We start from the raw sequence: 23,310 nt of genomic DNA, 5'->3' as shown, positions 1-23,310 counted from the left end.
GCTGTTGGAGCTCTTTTGATGAAGGACTGGAGGGCTAGGAATTCTTGGTCCTCAGGAGGAGGAGGGACCTGCCTGGGAGACTTCTGGGATAGGCAGCCTCAAGTGCAGCTTGGAGGTGATGATTCATGGTATACCATCTTGTACAGTTTTATCTTCCCAACAGGACCATGAGCTTGTTGAAGATAAACAATGTGCATTGTGTTTCTTTTGAATTCCCACAGGACTAGTCACAGGATGGACATGGTTGGCACTTCCTTAATATTACTTGATTGTATCAGAAGGAGAGAAGCCTCAACAAACATTTACTCAGCACTTACATATAACAGGCATTGCAAAAGTTTTCACATCTGAATATTCATCACAAACCCCATTTTACAGACATGCAAGTTGAGGGACAGAAAAGTTTCATGGCTTGCTCAAGGTCCCACAACTATGAGCAGGTCTGAGATTCAAACCCGAGTCTTTCTGCTCTCACAACCTCTCTTCCCAGGAGACAGAGCACTGGCTGGCCTTGAGAGTCACATCATATTGCAGTGGGCAGGGCACAGGCACACACACACTCCAGAAAACCATATGTGACCTACACAATAGACACAGAAGCTTAAGAGCAGAATAAAGGGGCAATCAAAATGAGGTGGATTCCTAAGGAAGATGATTACAAAGCAAGACCTTCAAGGTCTGGAAAGACAGCTTGATGGGGCTTGGGGAACTGGGCAGTAGCTGCTGAGAAAATGCTTAGGGAATAGGAAGCACCCCAAGGAAACAGTGAAGTGCAGTGGCTTGTATTAACACAAGATGTTTGGACAGGAGGGAGTTTGTCCCAGGCCTAAGAAAGCGGTTTAGAAATGAGGCAGTGTTTGCTGAGTCCTTTACAAGATGCATCATTAGCACATGACAGAAAGCAATTAACTTGCTTCTTACTCATACGCTGATCAAGTTGCAACTGGAAAGGAGTTTGCACGTTGTGGGGAGGGGGTGCCAGGGAACAAGGCAGTGGCCCTTACACCATTTCCTGAGGGATGCCGAGTGTGAGCTCAGGGTTGGCGGATGCCCAGGGGATGCCATCAGAAGGCCCTCTCCACTAGCAGTGCCCCGCCCCCGCAGGATGCTCATAAAAGCCACGGGACCAGGGCTCTCCAGCCACCTGTCTTCTCCACTGCCTGCACCAGCCCACCTCAGGTGCCTTCTCGCCGGCCTTCCTCACCCACCATGTCTCGGCAGTCCTCCATCACTTTCCAGTCTGGCAGCCGCAGGGGCTTCAGCACCACCTCAGCCACCACCCCAGCAGCTGGCCGCTCCCGCTTCAGCTCTATCTCTGTGGCCCGCTCTGCAGCAGGGAGTGGGGGCCTGGGAAGGATCAGCAGTGCTGGGGCCAGCTTTGGAAGCCGCAGCCTCTACAACCTGGGGGGTGCCAAGCGGGTCTCCATCAGTGGGTGTGGCAGCAGCTTCCGAAGTGACTTTGGTGGCAGGGCCAGCAACGGATTTGGAGTCAACAGTGGATTTGGCTATGGGGGTGGAGTTGGAGGAGGCTTCAGTGGCCCCAGCTTCCCCGTGTGTCCCCCTGGAGGCATCCAAGAGGTCACTGTCAACCAGAGTCTCCTGACTCCTCTCAACCTGCAAATCGACCCCACCATCCAGCGAGTGCGGGCCGAGGAGCGCGAGCAGATCAAGACCCTCAACAACAAGTTCGCCTCCTTCATCGACAAGGTAAGCAGGGGCTTCATCCACCCCCTTGGGTTTGGGATCAAATAAACTCTTGGAAGGGCCATCCCATGGGGGCAGAGCAATAATGCAACGACCCCACTGTGGGAATGAGCACTGTTCAGCATGGCCTCCCAGGGGCTGAGACCCTTCCAAGTCAGGCCAGCTTGCCCCACAGGACCTGGTAGAAATTTCTTCTCTTTCGGAGCCACATGGGCTGGTTCAGTTAACACCAAGGGAAGAGTTTTGTTGATTCTCTACAGGAGAGTTGCTGCTCAGCAAACTACCCTAACCCAGAGTAGGTGGTGTTGAGAAACTTAACCCAAGAGCAGCTCCCCAACAGAAGCCTCTAGGCCCCACCACCCGAATCCTATGCAAGCCCTAGGGAACTTTGTGGTAGCTCCATGGACTGCCTCCTTTTGGGTTGGAGTTGTCAGTTACATTATTGCCAATGGGTGCCAAGTGAAAAAAATCTTTTTCTTCTCTCCCTTATTAATAGGAGTGTCTGACTCTGCCTCTCCAACTTCTCAAGGTTTCATTCTCTCTTCTTCCCTCCAGGTGAGGTTCTTGGAGCAGCAGAACAAGGTCCTGGAGACCAAGTGGGCCCTTCTGCAGGAGCAGGGTTCCAGGACCGTGAGGCAGAACCTAGAGCCCCTCTTTGATTCCTATATCAGTGAGCTCCGACGGCAGCTGGAAAGCGTCACCACTGAGAGGGGCAGGCTTGAAGCTGAACTGAGGAACATGCAGGATGTTGTGGAAAATTTCAAAGTCAGGTAAATAGGAGACTGGCTTCTGGCCACACACAGCCATCTGAAGTCTCCTTTGTATGAGCACCAGAGAGGTGCAAAGGAGCAAATGCTGGTATCAGCCAGGAGCTTTGGAACTGCAGCCATTATCCCGCAAGGTGGAGACAGCACTGTGTGGGGTAGCACAATCTCGTGCATTGCTATTGATGAAGATCCTATTCCTATTTGTTCAGATGACTGCAAAGGGATATCAACATCATCCGACAAAACATTGCTACTCACTCTAGAAATCATAATGTAATTTCACCGTCAGCATATTGTTTAATTCCATTGGACATGGGCTCAATTATTGAGATGGTTTGCATTTCCAGGATGGCATTCACTGTGGAGTGAAGAGAAGTAGCAAAGAAGAGTTTAAAGGGGGGCAATCTAACTTTCCTTGTGGGGGGCAACTTTTGACTGCACATCCTCCAGACTGCAGTAGGTGAGGTATCCAGTGGAAAGGGATTTGGCCCAGGCTAACCCATTAGCCAGCTTGCCCTTATTTCTAAGCTGGAGCTACCCCTAGTTACAAAAAGCATATTTCTCAGGGGCCACCCTGAGGTTCAGTGAAAATATATCAAAATGTACCTGAAACAGCCTGCTGAACAGGTAAAGTTTACTCCATGATTTCAGTAGACACTTGAGGTGGAAAAACATTTTAGATTGGCATTGCATATCTATCAAAAGATGGAGTTGCATAAGTATATTTTTCTATTCCTTTAAGTTCCATGCTGTCCTTCTACTCTTAGAAAAGTTTATTAAAAACTAACAGAAGAAATTATCCCCCTTTTATGAAGGGAGAAATAGAGGTTAAGTGAATCACTCAAAGTCATGCCCAGGTCAGCGGAAGAGCTGGAAATGATTTGAGGGCTCTTAACTCTTGCTACACCAGCCTGGAAAGGGTTCAATGCAAACTTGCTCAACAGCACACCCCCCGTTCTGTCCTTATAGGTACGAAGATGAAATTAACAAGCGCACGGCTGCTGAGAATGAATTTGTAGCTCTGAAAAAGGTGAGTGGGGATGTCTCTCTCAAAGGAGAAGGTTTAAAATGGAATCTGGAGTGTGGGGTAACCTGACCTCCGACCCTTGGGCCACCCAAGAAATGTCACATCAACCTTGAGAATATCTGCAGAGTTCAAACCTCCCAACATGTTTCCTCTACGTTGATGGCCCCATTAGCCCTACTTGGGTTTCTGTGAGCTCAGCCCTAAATACTTGGGGCTGCAGACTCAAAGGGGCATCCTGCACTGTTGTTCCAGGACGTAGATGCTGCCTACATGAACAAGGTGGAGCTGGAAGCCAAGGTCAAATCTCTGCCTGAGGAGATCAACTTCCTCCACTCAGTCTTTGATGCAGTAAGAGTCTGCAAGTATTTCTGTCCCTCCTAGGTCTGGAGCTTGGAAAGAAAAGGATGATGCATTGTGCCATTCATTCACTCAGTGCCTCTGCCCAGCATCTTGCCTGGATACTTCAAGCTGGGGCTTGGGGGGTAGGGGGACCAGGGAGAACTGCTTGGAGCCTTGTCATATTAACTACCCCAGCTCTGAGGCTTCTCCCCCAAACTCCCTCATCCCATGGCAGGACAACATCTAGCAAGGAGAGAGTACTGATTCCCAAATTCTAGGACACTGGGTAATTTCCCAAGGAATCAAGACATACCTGCTCCCTTCCCCTTCCCTGAAAAGTATTAAAGAAAAAAAAAGGCAAGCTGCCCCTCAGCTCATTGGTCAGGGGGCTTCTTGCCCTTTGAAGATGCCTCATTCTGGGTGCTACCCCTCCAAAGGCAGAGACCTGGGTCTGTGGAAAGGGAGAGAGAGGTAGAAAGTGATGGAGTCACACTGTGCAGGGGGAAGCAGTGTCCCAGATGTCCCCCAATGCTCTTAAAGAAGCCATTTATGCTGGCATACTGAACAGACATATGTCACATTCAAATCTATGTAATTTCAATTCAGAGGATGCTTACCCAGCCTCATGCCCGGGGAAAGCACACAGACGGGAGCCTTGAGAAGTAAGGCTGGGAAAGACTTTCACCACACTGATCTTTCGGGATGAATGGGAATACCTAGGGAATAGCTGGGAGAATCTGCCAGGAATACCAAGGAAAGGATTCCTGACCTAGATGGGTAATTAACCATGAAGATTTAAGATTCTTCTTCTTATGCCTTGGTGATGCTGAGTTTACTGCCCTGCAGGAGCTGTCCCAGTTGCAGACCCAGGTCAGTGACACATCTGTGGTGCTCTCCATGGACAACAACCGCAACCTAGACCTGGACAGTATCATCGCCGAGGTCAAAGCACAATACGAGGACATTGCCAACCGCAGCCGGGCCGAGGCTGAGTCCTGGTACCAGACCAAGGTGAGCATGGACACCTCCATGATAGGTTCCAGGGTTAATGTTCTCTGAGGCTCCACATTATCACTTAACTCAGCCTCAGGAAACATGTGAGCACATTTGTTCATTTCAACTTAGCAGGCATGTCTTTGACGCCATGAAAACTTAGTTTGAAATGCATGTGGAAACCCAACCAGGCACACTAATACATGGTCAGCCCAATGCTGGGAGCTCAGGACATCCACCGGCCCCACATTCCTCAAGATCTGGGTGGGAGCAGAGTGAGACACCAGGACAACCGAGACACAGTCATGAAGCAGTTTCTAAAAGGCTTATTTATTCTCTCTATATTTTCTGAGTTCCTGCTGTATGCCAATCAGGGTTACAGGGTTGCAAATGAATAAACTGCAAACAGAGAACCCAAGCTCTGGGAGGCCATGAAGTGAATGGACAATCATGGAAGGGAAAAGATAGCATGAATAAAAAGCTTCCAGGAAGACATGTGGGCTTTGTCCAGTTGGGAAGCCGTGAGGGACAAAAGATTGCCAAAGAGTGGGGAGAAGTTTAAGGCTGAACAAGGAGCTGGCAGGCAAGAACAAGCAAGGGAGTTTATGTCAGGAAGAGGAAGGGTGGGATAAACACAAACAGCTACTGCCCAGAGCTCAGACAGCTGCAAAGAAGTTTGGCTTTGGAGGTGTACAGTTGACCCATGATACCAGCTCCCTGCCAAATCCAGACCCCTCTTGGGGCAGCTTCTCACCTACAAGCTGGTTCCTACTCTTTCCTTGCTCCATATATTGCCTCATCCCTTCTGGTCAGGAGTGTGGTGGAAAGGAAGGTGGGTAGAAGGGACCAGGGGTCCACAGGCAGCACCTTGACGGTGAGAGGAAACATGATGCACTTAACCCCAAGGTGAAGTGGTTGAAATCGATAGCAAACGATTCCTTGTGTTGTTGGGTTGTTGCTCCACTTAATCATGTATATCTAGAAGGGAACCTGAGCTATTCAGCACTTTCAAGAACCCCACAGATCTTGACTCTGGCAGGGGATTTCCTTTTGTCAGGGAAGCGTGTAGGTTTCACTTCAGTCTGCTGGAGGAGACAGGGTGTAATTATTACTCTTAAATTCACATGTCCTGGATATGCACCGTTAGATTGAGAACTACCTGAGATTGGGAATACTTTTGCAAAGTCTTCAAAATTGTGCCTTCCACAGCCTCTGCACCATCCCACACCATTCCCCCATATCTCCTCCCTGTTTCCCCAGCATTGGTGTTTGTAGGGCTACCAAAATTCATGGGCACAGTTGGTCTGGATGCATGCTCTGTGACCAGGAACTCCCCAGGGACAGTGACCAAATCACCGTCTCACTCCTAGAACTCACTATGTTCCTTCCCTGACCCAGGGTCTTCATGCAGGCTGTTTCCTTTGTCTGGAATGTTCTCCCCCACAGCTGGTCACTTAGGTCCCTCCTTCTCATCTTTCAGACCACAGTTCAAGCATCTCCATCTCTGGAGAGACTTCTCTGACCACCACTTCCCACTTCCAAATCTAGGTCAGATTCCTTCATTACACTCTCCCAGGACCCTGTTCATTTCCCAAGCGTACTTATCTCAGTGTGGAACTCTACATTTGATAATATGCTAATTCAGTTAATGTCTATGTCCCCCAATAAACTGTAAGCTTCAGGGGGAATGATTGAATGACCAGGAATGAATGAGCCTGCTTGTGGCACCCAGGGTGAGTCTGTGTGCACAGCGAGTGCCTGGGCCAGGCATTTGACTCAGTGACTGGGTTTACTCTGGTTCTCTCAGTACAAGGAGCTGCAGGTCACAGCAGGCAGACATGGGGATGACCTTCGAAACACCAAACAAGAGATCTCTGAAATGAACCGCATGATCCAGAGGCTGAGAGCTGAGATTGACAGCGTCAAGAAGCAGGTAAAGATTTGGCAGGGCCAAGCTCATTTCTTCTGGGCCTTTCTGCCATCTTTAAGAATTCCTCCCCAAGAAGCACCATACCTCCTGGGCTGTCAGCAGGACTCATGGCTTCCTCCTGTCCTTACAGTGCTCCAGCTTGCAAACGGCCATTGCTGATGCAGAACAGCGGGGAGAACTGGCTCTCAAAGATGCACGGGCCAAGCTGGCGGACCTTGAGGAGGCCCTGCAGAAGGCCAAGCAGGATATGGCTCGGCTCCTGCGTGAGTACCAGGAGCTAATGAACATCAAGCTGGCCCTGGACGTGGAGATCGCCACCTACCGCAAGCTGCTGGAAGGCGAGGAGTGCAGGTGAGGTAGATACACCAACTTCATCCTCAAAGCAAGCTGAGCTCCCCCTAGCTTCCTGGGCATTCCTAGGGGCTCAGGCTGTTGCAGCCCCTTCTTCTCCTGGAAGAAAATGCAGTTCAGAATTGGGCTATGGCAAAAAATTAATTTTAATTTCCTTCCAGGCTAGTAAATCATTTGAGGTGCAACTACAGTTAGCATCCCCGTAGAAACCTAAAACCTGCTCAGGTCTAAGTAACTGAATTCTACCAAAGGAGACATTTGGTTACATGGCAGCTCTCAAAATGTGGTCTAAAAGGCCATGGGCTGAGAACAAACTGTCCTAGGATTAGGGCTTACAGATCTACCACTAAGTAGCTACACAACCTTGGGAAAGTCAGTCTCCCTTCCCTGGCCCTCAATTTCTTCAGTGATAAAATAAAAAGGTCAGATTACCTGATCTGCAAAGCTTCATGGGAGCTTTGTGCTCTGCCAGTTAGGAGCTGTATAGCCAAGAGCAGATACTTAACCTCTCCACCTCTCAGTGTTCTCACCCAATAAAATGTGAATAACAATAGCTCTAAACTCTCACATTATTAAAAGGGTTAAAATAAGGGAATACACACAAAGCTCTTAGAGCAATGCATGATACACAGCGTGTTCGATAAATGTTAGCTATCATTCAGTTTCATGGCCAAAGACATAGGCTTTGGTATCAGATGAATCTGGCTTCAAATCCAGCTTTGTGACTATGGGCAAGTTAGTTAACTTGTCTGAGCTTCCATTTCTCCCTCTATAAAAGTGAGCGAATAATACCTACCTCATGGGGTTGTTGAGAGAACTAAGTGGTGTGATATAAGTAACAGGTACTCAACAGCTGTCAGCTCTTGTTAAGGTTCTCAGTATGTGTTTATGAATGAATGCCAGTTCTGCCCGGAAGATGCTAAAGCAAAGTTACTTGGTTGCTAAGATAATAATAAACTGATATTACTATTGTTATTTTTATGACTCAGACTCCTCTCCACACCTATATATAATAAGCTCAGCCCTGGCTCAGTGCATGACAATGGTCCCTTGTTGAGAGACAAATCTTGTTGTAGGACAGGCCCTCCTTTCCAGTTGATTCCAGTATATGATTACTTTTAATTTCCTTAAGGCATCTAACTAGTTTAAACCAAAAATTGTATTTCTGAGGTTATAGATTTTGCTCCTATGAACCTCAAACTCCACCTTATTTTATTCATTAGATTATTAATATTATCTTTAATACTACTAGTTCTCAAATAATTTCAACCTGCATTATTTCTGCAATAAAAATAATAAAGTATGTTTAAATGCTTTGTCAACAATTACAAAAGTGTCATTGCAAAGGCCCGTAAGCTGCTGGCCACATTGGTAACCTTCCTTCTCCCTGCTCTTCCCAATCAGGTTGAGTGGAGAGGGAGTTTCTCCAGTTAACATTTGTGAGTATGACATACTTCTTGTGCCATTTGGAGTGTGTGTGGTAGAGGGGATGAGGATGTGGTGGGCTTGCCGGAGGGTGAAGATATGAGGGGTTAGAAGGGATCTCACAGACAGGGTTCATTTGGAGAAGGTTTGAGGTTTTGAGTCCCTTAAAAAGCAAGCCATATTAGGAGTCTTTAATGTCACAGTTCTTTCCTCTTTGAGAGTGAGGGTGTCACAGAAGGGGTGATGGGAGGTTTGTTGTCATTGTTCTGGGTAGGTTTAAAAGATCCTGGCCACATCTCCTACCTCCCAGAATTCCCTGCCTTTTTGTTGAGGCTGCAAGCCTAGCACAGAGGTGAGCACTTGGTGTAGACAGGATTTACGAAAATTCCTGGTCTGGCTTGGACCTTTGAAGGGAGTCTTCATGCTGCGGACAAGAGCATTGCCAACTAGGCGGCTTCTCTCCTAAACAGTTTGAGAAGAAGCTCCACTGCTTGGCTCAACTCTGCAGAGTATAACTGCAGAAGGATGCCAAGGGTTTTCAAGGCAGTAAGGGCAGCATAAAATATGGCAGTTGGGTACAGTAGCTCTAAAACAGGAGAGGTATTAACAAGCTGGCATGGCCCTGTGCTGGTGAGAGAAGAAGTGGTCATTCGCAGAGCTCAGTGCTGGCATCACAAGGGCAACAGAAATGACTCTTACAACTCACCCTCTACGAGTGAGTTTGAGTTTGGTTTTCTTGATGGGCATGCGTAAGGGCAATTCATTATATTAGCCAATGATTCTAGAAGGCAGAGCCTTCTGAACCACCCAGGTGTCCTTCTTCCCTGATGTCCTCGTCTAGTGGTGCCAGAGACCCTCAAAGCTAATTCTGGGGACAGACCTTCAAGCATAACCTTGAAGCTCCTTTTCTCTTGAAAACACCTAATTGTCTGTATTAGTTTTCTGGGGCTGCTGCAGCAAAGTACCACCAGTCAGGTGGTTTAAAGCAACAGAAATGTCTTGTCTCACAGTTCCGGAGGCTGAAATTAAGGGGTTAGCAGGGCCCTGCTCCCTCTGAAACTTGGAGCCTGGGCCAACCTCCTGCTCTGTATGTCATGCAGGGTGGCACTATCCCCTCTCCAAACCAGATGGTGTTCTGGAACACGGAGGCGGCGTGGGCGGCCCAGCGCCTCCTCCAGCCTCCTCCTAGCTCTGGCGGTGGCCATCCATCCTCGGTGTTCCTTGGCTTGTGGCTGCATCCCTCCACTCTCTGTCTCTGTGATTGTATGACCGTGTCCCTGTGTGTCTGTGGCTTCAGATGAATGTCTTCGTTCTTTCTGTATGGACACCAGTCATGTTAGATCAGGGCCCACCCTACAGACTTTATCTTAACTTGGTTATACCTGCAACGATCCCATTTCCAAATAAGATTGCATTCACGGATACTATTGTTAACACTTCACCATAGGTTTTTGAAGGACACAATTCATCCTATAACGGAGTCTGTTTTTTTAAATTTGATTTTCCTTCCTCAGGACCCAAAGTAGGGTGCTAGAATGTGTAAGGGGATGAGTTATAAATCAGGAGAAGAATAGGTTGGGAGGAGAACGGGGGCAGAGTTCACTGGCCAACAGGTTAATCTGTCACTTGATCCATCAAGAATATTCCAGCCTCCACTCTGGGATTCTGAGTGTGGGGCTGGGGGACACTGAGGGAAGAGGAGTGTGCCCCTCCCCCATAAGCGTCCAGAAGGAAGAGAAACTCTGGAGTCAGGCTCAGAGAGGGAGACAGACCCAGACGGCACAGCAAGAGGATCAAAGGGAAAGCAGGTGGACGGGAGCTGCTTCCAGGATGAGAGGGCTCCAGTAGATTCTGGAAGGGGAGGAGGAAGCCATTCCAGCCTAAGAGGCTGCCTGGAGCTGCAGCTCAGGAACACAGGCCAAGGCATACGGCAGTGATCTCACTAAGCAGGGAACATTGGAAGGAGACAAACTGCTGGCTGACGAGACTACCCCCTCACCACCCAAGGACTCCAGGGCACAGGCCCTGACACTCCCAGCTGTCTTCTCTCTTGCACTTGATCTGACCATACCTCCTCTCTTCCCGGCAGCTGTGGTCACCTCCACTCTTTCCAGTGGCTATGGAAGCGGCAGCAGCATTGGAGGTGGAAGCCTGGGCCTCGGTGGCGGCAGCGGCTACTCCTTCACCACCAGTGGTGGGCATAGCCTGGGTGCAGGCCTGGGAGGTTCTGGATTCAGTGCCACCAGCAACCGGGGCCTAGGGGGCAGTGGTTCTAGCGTCAAGTTTGTCTCCACCACATCCTCCAGCCGGAAGAGCTACAAGCACTAAGAGAGCCGCATGGCTCCCTCTCCCCTGCCTTGAGGCCTTTTTGCAGTCACACCTGGACACCTGGGTCCTCCTCCTTCCTCTCTCCTTGTAAGGTGCACCTGTGCTGCTGGGAGCCTGGAGTACTGGCTACACCCATTCCCAGGCCTAAGCCAGCCTCTCCCTCCTGACAGTGCCCAGACTGCCGGCAGCACCTGTCTGCTACACATGTGAAACCAAAGCCTGCTCTCTCCCAAGGCTCTCACTCAGCCTATCTTGCGAGGCCCGGGCAGCTGGAAAGTCCTCCTCCAGCTCCACCTCCCTCCCTCCCTCCCTCCAGATGCAGAGGTTGGGGAGTCTCTCAATGCCAGGTTGTCACCCACCTGTCTCATAGTGTTTATAAGAGGCCTGCTGGGAGTGAGCACTCCCTCTGTTCCCTCCTTGGAATGTGTCTATTAAATGCATGTGTCACCTGTTTGGTGTCTGGCCCTCTGTTTGGAATGGTGACTGACCCAAAGCAATTCTCCTCCTCTCCCAGGCCTGCTCCCAGCATGGGGATCACACAAGCAGTGCTCAAAGGCATCAGCCCTTGCCCCTTCCCTCTGAGCTAAGAAAGCTGGCTGGGAGGAAGGGAGGGCGGGCTGCAGAGGTGCAGGGAGTGCAGGGCTGGCCAGACTTCCTTTTCCCTCTCCTTGGCATGCCTTGTTCGGGAAGCCAGAGCTGCTGGGAGAAGCCCAGACCGGCCTCCCTGCTCTGTTGGTGCCATCCCCATTCCAAACCAGTGTTCCAGAGTACCGACGCTGGGTGGACGGCCCAGCAGAGGGGCTGATTGTTCCCTGACAGTTTCAAACTTGCAGACCTAGCAGAGAAATAACAGGCCACGAAGAGGAGTGAAAAGGCAGCCCTGGGAGTAATGCTTTCACCAAGGAGAGGAGCCATTTAGCCCGTAATTGCAGGCAGCAGTGAGATATCCAGTAAGCTCCCACATTCCTGAGTTTACAGTCTCCTGGACCCCTCCCATCAGGCCTGAGCTGGGGCATAGCCCAGTGGGCTCACCCAGAGTGGGGCAGTCGATGTGGGCTTGGAGGGAGTGGGTTCAATGCTCAGGAACTGATGTGAGCTACTTGGGACAGGGTTCTGAAACACCCTTGTCCAGGGTGAAGGAGCAGGAAGTGAAGTCAGGGGAGAGGGAGGCTGTGAATCAGGAGGGAAGATGAGTGTAAAACCAGGGGCTAAAATTTGGAATCGATGGAAGAGGGAGGACAGCAGGAAGGAGAGAAATGACACTGAGAACAATTGTGAAATCCCTGGTGTTGGGGTGAGGGCGAGTTCAGACCGAGAGAGGAGAGAAGTGGAGGGACAGGAATTTGGAGTGACATCCTCAGGCTTTCTCCACTGGCCAAGCTGCCTCTTATCTCTGAGCCTGATCTTCCCATCTGTGTGGGGTGCAATGATTCAGGGCATGGGACCAGGAGTCAGGGTTCTGACAATGGCCCCAGTGCTCACTAGCTATGTGACCTCAACAAAGGTGCCTAACTACACTGTGTCTCAATCACCTCCTTTGTCAAACAAGGATCATAACAGCAACCCCTGTAGTGCTATTTCAGATTAAAGAAGATACGTGGAAACCCATAGTGGCTGCTCAAAAAATATTCAGAATTGTCCTTATTTTTATCATCCACCCTCACAAAGTTATTATGAGAATCAAATGAAATCATGCTTGCAGCTGACCTGTCATGTGGTGTGGCACAGACTGAATCTCCAATAAATGAATTTTTGGAAATCGTAAGTGAACAGAATGGGAGGAGCATAATTTAGTGACTTTGGGTTCACAGCCCAAGACCTGGGAATAGAGAAGGGAGTTCAGATGAGAGGCTACAGGAGTGTCCACAATGTGTGGCTGAGAGCCTGGGTGGGTAGGGGGCCTGGAAACCCCCAGGCCTGCTCCAAGTCTGCTCCAGACTCCAATCCCCAGATCTTGTCCTGGGGACTTTGTTTAAGGGGAAAAATTGTGTGTATTTCCCAAGTCTGTCTTCCATGCTGAGGTGAGATAAGGGTTATTCAAGAAACCCAAATTGGCTGCACAAGACCACAAAGGACTCGAGAGAGCAGAGAGAGGAAGGGGCGTGGGGGCTGGCCCTAGGCCAGACAGCTCATGATGGACATGGCTGGGGACATACCTGGGTCCTCACAATGCAACTCCAGTGTGACCCATTGCAGCATTCCCAGAGTATATGGACAACTGAGTCCAGATTCTAGGTCTAGAGAGATCATGTCAGAAAGAAAATGGACATATTAAACTTTCTGCCAAGGACCTCCTTCCCATTTAATAGAATTCAAAACTTCACCCAGTAATATGATGGTGGAGTGTTCTTTTCTTGAATTACCACACACGCACCTGGTTGGTGCCAGCCCCTCTGACTCTTCCTGCTTCTCCCCTGTCCAAACCAAACCATTTGTCCCCCAAGCCCATTGCACCAACATCTCCTTGGCTCTCTATGTTCCAGGTTCCTTCCAGGCTGAGGAAGAGAAGGAGGAGCCTGCCGCCTGGACTCTGAGATCCAGGTTGTTCAGAGCCTCCCTGCACTGTTAGGGATCCCATATCCCAGAGCCCTCTGGGAGGCTCCTGCATGGAAGCTCTCTCAGTCTCTTACCTCTGACTGGGGCAGGTGTGGTTTCTGGAACAGGAGAACAAAGTCCTGGAGACTAAATGGAGCTTCCTGCAAGACCGAAAAACTACCAGGGCCAATTTTGAGCCCATGTTTGATGTCCACATCAACAACATGAAGCAGCAGCTGGACTGCCTGGGTGGAGGGTAGGAGAGGCTGGATGTGGAGTTAAAGAACATCCAGGACGTGGTAGGGGACTTCAAGAACAAGTGAGCAGACGCTCAGCCAGTGCCTGGGCCAGGGTCCTGCCCTGGGGCTCCAGGGGAGGTCAGAGGGGGCAGGAGAAATAGCCTCTGCTCTCCAGAAATGTCCAGTCCAGTGGGGAAAAGGAACACACTTAGGGCACAGAGGTTGAATCAGAAATAAACATAAAAGTATCAAGAGAGCTGGGACCCACCCTGTGGTCAAGAATGCTGAGGCTTTAGTGAAGGGCTGGGATTGTAGATGATGATACCTAACACAGGTACAAAAAGCATGATACACACAACATTCTTCAAACTCTGCAGATGAGGAAAGTAAGGCTCTGAGATAGCATACCAAAGATGACACAAAGTGGCAACTCAGGAGTTAAGAATGAATCCCATAGAATCTCACTCTCACATGAATGCAACTAAATCTCACTGCTAATTTGCACAGTGTTCACATATTCACTCTAATCCAGGCCAAGAGGCTGGAGAACAAAAAAGAAAGGACACATTTGCTGCCTTCTCCCAGGACCACACACACACATACAGAGGCTGGAGAACAAAAAAGAAAGGACACATTTGCTGCCTTCTCCAAGGACCACACACACACACACACACACACACACACACACACACACACACACACCACTAAACATAATGAGATGCTCAAATGCTCATGCCTGTAGATACAAATTTCTTGATTTTATTGTTTTTACTTATTTTTATTTCTTATTTTTCTGGTTCTAATTATTTTTAATTCTCTTGGTCTAACCAAAATTAGTAACCGGATCATGAGTTTTGGTTAACACTGTTTGTATACTGTAGCACAAGTTCGGGTTTTAGAGTTGTGCTGTCCAACATAGTAGCCAGGAGCCAGTGGCCACATATGACTATTTAAATTTAAATTAATTAAAATTAAATAAAATTTAAAATTAAATTAATTAAAATTAAATAAAATTTAAAATTCAGTTCTTCAGTCACACCTGCCACATTTCAGGTGTTCAATGGCCACACATGGCTAATGGATCCTGTAACGAACACAGATACAGAGCAATTCTGTCATTGTGGAAAGTTCTCCTGGACAGCACTATAGACTTCAGAGTCAGTGGTTTTAGGATCTTGGCTCAACCACTTAATGGCTGAATGACCTTAAGAAAACTATTTAACCTCTCTAAGCCCCAGGTTCTTTATCTGTTAAAAGAGACATCAATAGTGCCCACCTCACAAGAGCATTGAGATTATTAAATCAAAACTTGCATGTAAGGTGCTTGGTAGTGTTCACAGTGCCTGGCACATAGTAAGTTGTTAATAAGTGTTAGCTAAGTGTATTGTATTTATGATTAGGTATGTGTAGTGATACAGACGCAGACAAGAGAAGCAAGTGCAGTTGGGTAATTTATAACATGTATGCATGCGTGGACTAACAGTGTTTCAATACAAGAAGCCTTCCTGGAGAAGAAGGCTAAAGCTTAGGGTTGAAAAGGAAGAAGGCACAGGGGAGGGATATGGCAGGGCATCTGTTGAAGAGTGTGCTTCTGGTCAACGACCAGGCATTATTCCTGTGGCATCCAAGTGGCCTGTGCAGGGCCAGGCGATGCTTGCCCTTCAGCAGAGGGTCTGTGAGCTGGGCCACATGGAAGACAAGGACAGTTGTATGGAGTTAGGTGAAGAAGAGACATTCAGAGTTCATTAAAAGGCAACTCAAGGAAACAATGAGGAAAACCGAATTGCTTTTCCCAGAGAACACTGAGAGAAACCATAATACTGAAATTTCAATGGCAAGCAAGAGATTTTCTCAGATCCTATGGAGCAGCAGAGGAAATATGACAGCCAGGAAGATCCTGCTTCATGTAAGTCATGTGTGATAGGACTCTGTGGTTTTAAAAGAATGACAGCTTTCCATTACATAGTAGAGAAAGATCCTCTGAGAGGTCATATGGCTGATGGGCAGAGCAGATGAGATCAAAACCGCAGCTGTCTAGCACCACGAGGGTGGGGTATGCTGATGCACCCAGGTAGGTTGGGTGGGGAATGGGTCACTTGGAACAGAAGCAAAACTTCCTTCCCAGAGATCAGTGAGCAGGAGGCACCTCCACATGCCCCTGGGAGACAGACAGGGTGGGGTTGCTGCCTACAGGCAAATTGAAGAATGAGAAACCTTTGGGGGAGAGGATTCCTATGGGCCTGATGTCTCTGCTCCTTAGGCCACAGTTCAGTGTGCCTGAACAGAGTGAGGGAAATGTGGGTGTTGTACGGTGAGGGGCTGCCAGCCTCTGACCTTTCTCCCTGTTACTCTCCTCCCTGCCCTGGGGTGGGGCAAGACCATAAAAAAAAAAAAAAGGAAATGTATATGCCCCTTTATGGGACCCAAATACTCCAAGGAGCCGAGCTGTGAGAAAAGAAACCTCAGGTAGACTGAGAGGGGATCTGTTTTGTTGTTTTGGGTTTGGGTTGTGTTTGGTGCTTTGTTTGATTTGGGATTTGGGGCCATGTGTGTCATAGGAGAGCCAGGCTACAGTGGAGCATTTGCTGAGGCTGCTCTGCAGACCCACCATTGCCTGTCCACCTCCACCCTACTGCTCTGACCTCACTCCCAGCGCCCAGTCCAACCCCAAACCACTTCTTGATCCTTCTCACAGGTATGAAGAAGAACTCAACAGGTGCACAGAGGCAGAGAATGAGTTTGTGGTGCTCAAGATGAGTGGACAGAGTTCCTCCTGCCCGGCTCCCAGTGGCCTCATACAAGGCCTTATTTAATTTGCACGGCAAGCCTAGAAGTAGGTCTTACTTTAACAGTGGGAAAACTGCAATTCAGAGAGGTAAAGACACTTGCCCAGGTCTACCTAGGTAATCAGGAGTGAGTCAGGACCCAGGACTCCAGAGTCTGAGCTGCAAATCCCAACACCAGCCCCCACCCCGTGTGGAGTCCAGTGTGAAGACAGGGGAAGCAAAACGGGTCTTGTCCTGGGCTGGGTCTCCAGGCACCCAGTCAGGCTTAGGAGGATGGGGCAGCCCAGAAGCAGCTCCACGGAGTTCTGGGCCTGCTTGGTGGCCAGGGCCAGAACAGGGTTGTCCTCACAATGTGAGGTGATGTAAGAGACCTTTCAATGTGGCACCAGAGCTGATGAGCAGGTGGGCACCCCTGAAGGCCCCGGTCTTCACACAGTTTGGAAATTCTACTCCCTTCCTCCTCTCCATGTTCTAAGGTCTACTCCATGGCCTGGAGTAGACAGATGCTCTGTCCTTGGGAACTGAAGCTCTCCCACCTAATTCACAGACAAAGGGGGCTGGTTATCCCTGGAGGGGTAAGGCCCAGAGTGATAGCATCTTCTGTGGGACATGGATGCTGTCTACATGAACAAGGTGGGACTGGAGGCCAAAGTGGATACCCTGATGGATGAGACTAACTTCCTGAGCACTTTCTGTAAGGCGGTGAGAGTGCCCGGTGCCCCCTTCAACAGGAGGGCTGGGGGCTGGGTCTTAGAGCCTCAGCTGGGCACAGAGCCTGTGGGCTGCTTCCCTGGTCTTCTCTCTGCTCCTTATCCCATCTGCATATTGCAGGGCAGATGCCGCTTCTCCTACCGCAGGAGAAAATGAGGTTCCATAGAGCGGCTGGCAGGTCAGGGGAGATGAAAAATTCAGCCTTAACCATCTAGATCAAGCATGTTCTGTTGGGCAGGCAGAAATATGGATCACCTGTCATTAAAATATGGATTTCCATAGAACTTTCTGAGCAACTTGGTTCATGCTGCCCTGCCCAAATTTACCCGCTGCTCTTCCTAGAGCAACTGCAGGGTGATGCAATTACACAAATCAAGTGGCAATTAGTGAGCCCTCAGGTGCTTCTGGAAGCAAGCAACACAATTGCCTGGTTCTCCACTTGTGTCCTCCACAGAGCTGCAGGCACAGTGCTGAGCAAACACAACGGAGGCCGTAAGTTCTTGAAGCTTACAGTATAGTGCGGGAGAAAGGCACAACAGAAGTAATCAAATCACTGTACTATTTCAGGTGCTACAGAGGCAATGAAGAGAAATGACAGTAGAAAGCAATCATAGGCAGTTAGTGGGTGACATTGGACAAGAAACTTGAAGGAATTGAGCATATCAGCCAGGAAGGCATGGTGGGTGGGGGCAGTGCTCCAGCAAGAGGGAATGGGAAGTATAAATGCCCCCAGGTGTGATCCAGGAATGCCAGGAGGAGGACAGTGTGGCAGGGGCAGAGGGGAGAGTGGTGAAGATAGGGCCAGCAGTGTCGAGGTGGGGTGTAGGGGGAGTGGAGTGCCTCCAGGTAGGCCTGGTAAGGACAGGTGATATGCCCATAGGGTCACACACACGTGATGCCCAACAGAAGCTGGTCACATTGTTCCAGGACCTGGGGCTTCAGCTCTGATTATTTGGGTGGGCTCCAATTCCACCTTACAGCCCACAGGGGGATAACCAGCCCCATCTCTGCTTGTTCTCTTCAATGCTGACAACCAGGGTGGTATTGGCTCCGAATTCTGAACTAGTCCACAGCCAGCAAGCCTGTGGGCCAAGACCTTTGGACTAGATCCGCTGCCAGGAGAAACTATTTGGGAAAAACAAGCTGCAGCACAATAACAAAATAATAATTTGCTGAAACGGGAAACGTAGGAATCAGTCAACAATAAAGAGAGAAAAGGAATATTTTTACTTAGACTTCTGCTTTGGCCTACTGATTCTCAAATTTTAAAGAGCATCAGAATCTTCTAGAAGTCTTGCTAAACACCAATTCTGATTTAGTAAGTCTGGGCTGGGCCCACAGTGTTGCATTTCAATCAAGTTTTCAGTGATCTGATGCTGCTGGTTTGAGGTCACATTTTGAGAACCACTGAGTTAGATGATCCTGAAAAGGGACGTTTAACAAATTAATTGTGGGTTCACTGTTTCCAGACCATCTTATCTGGATGTCATTTAATCTTCATGAATTCATTTGAGGCCAGTATTATGATCAGCCTTGCTGAGATCCGGGATGCTATTTAAATGTGATTGGCAGATACAAGACTCGAATTTGTCAGTTGGGTGCCCTTTCTGCTATTTCCAGCTGATTTCCATTTCCCATCCTATCCCCGAGGAGCAGGGAGGAGCCAAATTGGGAGACACAACTGGAAAGTAGCCAAGTTTTCTGGCTTCTTCTGACTCAGTTTTCTTTCACAAGATATTTTCCTTATTTGGTGTGAAGGGCTGTATTTTCTCAGAACATGAGACATCTGTGATACTGACAGGTCACAACATGGTGTGCTCCTGTGACAACAGGAGTGGCTTCTGGAGAATTCTGGCTGGAGTTACATGTGCTGCTGCTCCCTCCACGCAGATGAGCTGATGACAAAGAACGGCTATAAACTCAATGAACTCCCTAATGTTCTTCCCAGCCTTTTCAGCCTACACAGGCCACTCCATCCCTACCATGCAAGACCCTCAATGCCAGGGTCTGTTCCAGGGGGCAGATCGCAGCCTCCCAAAACATGCCCCCCCACACACATGCATACACATGCTCACACACCCACATGCATGCACTCACATACATGCACTCGCATATGCATACGAACACACATGCACACTCTGCCTCAGCTCTCTCATTTGCACCCAACCACAAAAGCTGGCTCAGCTTCAGGCCCAGATCTCTGAAACCTCCATGGTCCTCCTGTTGATGGACAACAACTGCAACCTGGATCTGGATAGCATCATCATTGAAGTCAAGGCCCAGCATGAAGACATCACCAACAACAGCAGGGCTGAGGCTGAGTTCTGGTACTAAACCAAAGTGAGACATCAAGGTCAAGTTCATTAAATAAGCACAAAAAACTGAGATTTCAAGGGCAAACAAGATAAGAGCCATGTCCTCTCAGATGTCCCAGTCTGATAGGGTCAAGTGATCTGAGTTCAGCTTGGGGCTCACTCTATGTTACCTGAGGGAAGCATGTCAGGACCTGGGGAACAGCCAGATAAAGGCAGGAGGTGGTCAGTCCCTCTGCCAAGAGGAAGATGGACACACCTCCAATGCCCTGTATCAGAGAGAAAAGGGACAGCTGGACAGTTCCAGCCATCAGTGCCAACAGGAGGAACAGAGAGGGAGAGTGGGGACAAGAGGAAAGTTTAACTCCTTGTGGAGGAGGCTGGAGAATCCAGAGAAGAAAGGCGGAACTGGCTGGGGCCAGGGGCTGGAGGGCAAAGTCTTGATCTAAGTCACAGAATGGGATTTTCCATGAGAGCAAACATTCTGCCCTGGAAGTCGTTGGGATGATAATTTGCAATGCCGAGGAAAATACGAACAAAGGAAAAGTGATTGGCACCTACATGATGCTGAGTTTGGGAAAGTGAGATGCATGGTGTCAAGGGAGAGGGAAGAAAGACCAGGTACAGGAAGAAGGGAAAGAGCACAGCCACAGCTGTCCACCTGTAGGGTGAAGCCAATGGGCACAGAAAGTGAGGGACAGAGTCAAGAGAAAATGCAGATGAATTTGATTGGGCCAGAGGCGGCCCAGCAGGGAAGCTTTCAGACGCACATGAAAGCCTATGGGGCTTTGGGAAGCCACAGCCTTCTCTTCCCTGGCCTGGCTGTCCCTGCCCACTGCACACATCCCCCATTCAAGGTCTGTTTCTCCTCCCTCCTAGTACAAGGAGCTACAGCACTCTGCTAGCCTGCATGGGATGACCTCCACACCACCAAGATGGAGATCTCTGAGCTAAACTGGTAATGCAGAGGCTGCACTCTGAGATTGATAACTTGTAGAAGCAGGTAGGGCTGAGCTCCCAGGCGTCCTTCCATCCATGCTCCTGCCTCCAGGTGGACTTGTGCCTGGGCCTCACTCAGCCCCTGCAGAGAGAAGCCTCCCAGATGAGTGGCCTTCCAGGAATATAAATATGCATTTACCTAGTGCAAAGGTTAATACTGTCAACTTGATTGGATTGAAGAATGTGAGAAAGGCACTTTCTTCTGGAAGAGTAAATGGCAAAACTTTGGTTTGCTTTACTTACTTGCAATCCAGAAAAGTTCAGCATTGAAAAGGACCTCAGAGGGCTGGGTGCAGTGACTCACACCTGTAATCCCAGCACTTTGGGAGGCCGAAGCGGGCAGATCACCTGAGGTCAGGAGTTCGAGACCAGCCTGACGAACATGGTGAAACCCCGTCTCTACTAAAAATACAAAAATTAGCCAGGCGTGGTGGTGCACGCCTATAATCCCAGCTACTCAGGAGGCTGAGGCAGGAGAATCGCTTGAACCTGAGAGGTGGAGGTTGCAGTGAGCAGAAATCACGCCAGTGCACTCCAACCTGGGTGACAGAGTGAAACTCTGTCTCAAAAAAAAAAAAAAAAAGAAAGAAAGAAAGAAAAGAAAAGGACCTTAGAACATCATTTTCTCCATTCTGGCTAAGTCTCAAACTATCCAAGGGGGACAGAAATCAATCTTAGTTTTAAAGGTGATGAAGCTCCAACCTCCTTTGCATTAAATCCACTTCAGGGAATTCTTTCATATTTTCAACTTAAAGTTCGTAAAGGATCTTACTGCATCCTCTATGAACAATGTCACACACATTCTCATCACCACCTGGCAGTGTGCCATGCCCCAGGCCACCATCGCCTGCTGATACCAAGCAGCATGGGAAGCTGGCACTAAGAACAAGCTGGTGGAGCTGGAGATAGCCCTGCAGAAGGCCAAGCAGGACATGGCGCAGCAGCTGCGCAGGTACCAGGAGCCAATGTATGTCAAGCTAGCCCTGGACCTCAAGATCGCCACCTACAGGAAGCTGCTGGAGGGCTTGAAGAGCAGTTGGGCCACCCTCCCCTCCCACTACCACCCAAACAGATGCAACAGACCACGACAGCAATGCCACAGAGGCCCCATGAGCCCCACAGTGTCAGCCCTCCAGATGAAGCTCCCAGGTCAGAAACAGGATGAAAATGCAATTGCTCCCTTAAAGGCGTCCTGCAGTCACAGCCCCTCCCACAGCTGTTGGACCCAGGGCAGGGGTGAGGGTCAAAGGGGTCAAGGAAGGGACGCTAAGCAAGACCCTTTCTTCCCAAGTCTTGTAAGAAATGCAACCATACTTGGGACAAGCCTCAGGGGCTCTGGAATTGCCCTACAAGCTGATGGTCTCGCACTACCTCTCGACCACAGCTGCCTCTTCTCATTTCTCTCTGTGTTTGTGACGTGTTCTCTCTTCTGGATTTTCCTCACAGATGCACTTGAGCTTCCCAAGGCTAACAAGTTGAGGGGAGAGCTTGCCAAGCACAGTGCCTGATACATGTAAGTACTCTGTGCTGATAACTTTAAATACAAAGAACCCAGGGCCCCTTAACCTCTCAGCAAACAAAATGTCTCTTTCTCTCCCTAGCGGTCACAGACTCACTGAAGGTGTCAGAGCCGTCAGCACCTGTGAGTCAACGTCTTGGAATGGTGGAAAAGTGGGGGGCACAATGGAAGCTGGAAGCATCACTCATGAGGGTCTGGTGGGTCCAGGATGAGCAGGCAGGGGCAGGGATGTCACGAAGACCCTCTTGGGGGCTCTATGGAGACTCTTCTCATGCCCTTCTTCCCCGCGAGGTCAAGAGAACTCAAAAGGGGCACATTCCACGTCACTAAGGAGCTCAACAACTTTCTCCTCATTCTGGCTTCATCTCCACAAAAACTGTGGAGATTAATCTGCAGGTGACCCCTCACCCCCAGGTCTGGTCCCAGAAGATCCCAGTGACAGGACAAGACTATTCAAACAATCGTGGGTCCCCAGTCTGAATGCCTGATTTCTCAGCTAGTGCTGTCAGGAACCCAAACTAACACAAATAATGAGAGGCTATTAAACAGATGAAATGTAAAGACCTATATTTAGAATTGAAGCATATGAATTCAACAAATAGAACAGTGACTGATCTGGCATGGCCTCAACTCACAGGAGGGAGAGCAGGAGTGACCTCACAGAGTGACCCACCAGGGCTCTGGGGCTGTGTGTAAAAGCTCAGCATCGTAGGCGGCATTAATGGGAGCATTGAGTCCTGGTCATGGGAGTAGCATCCCCTTGAGACCCGTATGGGTCAGATCACATTAGAGAGGCCGGCCTGCCAGGATTGGGGAGAGCCTGGAACCAACTCATTAGAGGGGCAGGAATGCCTCACCAGGAAAAACGGACGCCAAGAGGGGAAATCAATGAGACGTTTCCAAATGTTTACCCGGCTTACAAAGATGCATCCAAGTAGGGAGCTCCCGTTGCTGAAAATATTGAAGCAGAAGCTGAACAATTGTATCTTGGCAATGTCATTGAGGGGTTCTGGTACTGGGGGAGGCTCATCCAGGTGGCCTTCAGGCCTCTTTCGACAAGGGAGTCTATGGCTCCCTTCCAGAATACAAGGCCTCCTCTTCCATCCAATGTGACAGCAGCCTACAAGACAGGAGAATGAACCCAGCATAGGAGCTAAAAGCCTTGGCTTTTGGCGGGTGTGGACTTGGGTATGCCACTTGATCTCTTTGCACCTCATTTTTTCCTCTACAAAATGGGGATGATTGTAGTAATGGTGTCCTCTCAGCCTCGTTGAGATCCACATGGTCACAGCTGTGAATGTGCCTTGAGTATGGCAATGCCCTGTGCAGAGGTTCGTGAGAAGGT

General features: G+C 49.2%; 1 protein-coding gene and 1 long non-coding RNA gene across 4 annotated transcripts; both read left to right on the top strand.

Annotated features, from left to right (window-relative positions):
• Positions 1 to 1,027: 1,027 nt before the first annotated feature.
• On the top strand, positions 1,028 to 11,315 carry KRT75 (keratin 75). Its single transcript, XM_002823266.3, has 9 exons — positions 1,028 to 1,707; positions 2,260 to 2,474; positions 3,441 to 3,501; positions 3,751 to 3,846; positions 4,684 to 4,848; positions 6,638 to 6,763; positions 6,891 to 7,111; positions 8,516 to 8,550; positions 10,626 to 11,315. The coding sequence occupies exons 1-9, from the start codon at positions 1,048 to 1,050 to the stop codon at positions 10,862 to 10,864; spliced, it is 1,818 nt and encodes a 605-aa protein (XP_002823312.3). The 5' UTR covers positions 1,028 to 1,047; the 3' UTR covers positions 10,865 to 11,315.
• Positions 11,316 to 12,434: 1,119 nt separating this feature from the next.
• On the top strand, positions 12,435 to 22,940 carry LOC129049317 (uncharacterized). Of its 3 annotated transcripts, XR_008512332.1 has the most exons (5): positions 12,435 to 12,625; positions 15,435 to 15,544; positions 16,334 to 16,471; positions 21,893 to 21,959; positions 22,048 to 22,830. It is a non-coding gene; the product is annotated as an uncharacterized LOC129049317 (long non-coding RNA). The 3 variants fall into 3 exon arrangements; XR_008512331.2 differs by lacking the exons at positions 12,435 to 12,625; positions 15,435 to 15,544; positions 16,334 to 16,471 and adding an exon at positions 16,667 to 17,057 and having other exon boundaries at positions 22,048 to 22,940; XR_008512333.2 differs by lacking the exons at positions 12,435 to 12,625; positions 15,435 to 15,544; positions 16,334 to 16,471 and adding an exon at positions 19,069 to 21,595 and having other exon boundaries at positions 22,048 to 22,940.
• The last annotated feature ends 370 nt before the right edge of the window (positions 22,941 to 23,310 follow it).

The sequence above is a fragment of the Pongo abelii genome, chromosome 10 (assembly GCF_028885655.2).
Source record: "Pongo abelii isolate AG06213 chromosome 10, NHGRI_mPonAbe1-v2.0_pri, whole genome shotgun sequence".
Classification (NCBI taxonomy): domain Eukaryota; kingdom Metazoa; phylum Chordata; class Mammalia; order Primates; family Hominidae; genus Pongo; species Pongo abelii.
Note: the sequence above shows the minus strand (reverse complement) of the source record. Positions and strands in the feature narration are given on the sequence as shown.

What these genes read in the sequence shown, in the direction of transcription:
- KRT75 (XM_002823266.3), top strand. Translation starts at nt 1,048, where the DNA reads ATGCCCAGGGGATGCCATCAGAAGGCCCTCTCCACTAGCAGTGCCCCG. An exon ending in AATTTGTAGCTCTGAAAAAG is followed by an intron (nt 3,502 to 3,750) that starts GTGAGTGGGGAT and finishes CTGTTGTTCCAG; the next exon opens with GACGTAGATGCTGCCTACAT. An exon ending in TTGACAGCGTCAAGAAGCAG is followed by an intron (nt 6,764 to 6,890) that starts GTAAAGATTTGG and finishes CTGTCCTTACAG; the next exon opens with TGCTCCAGCTTGCAAACGGC.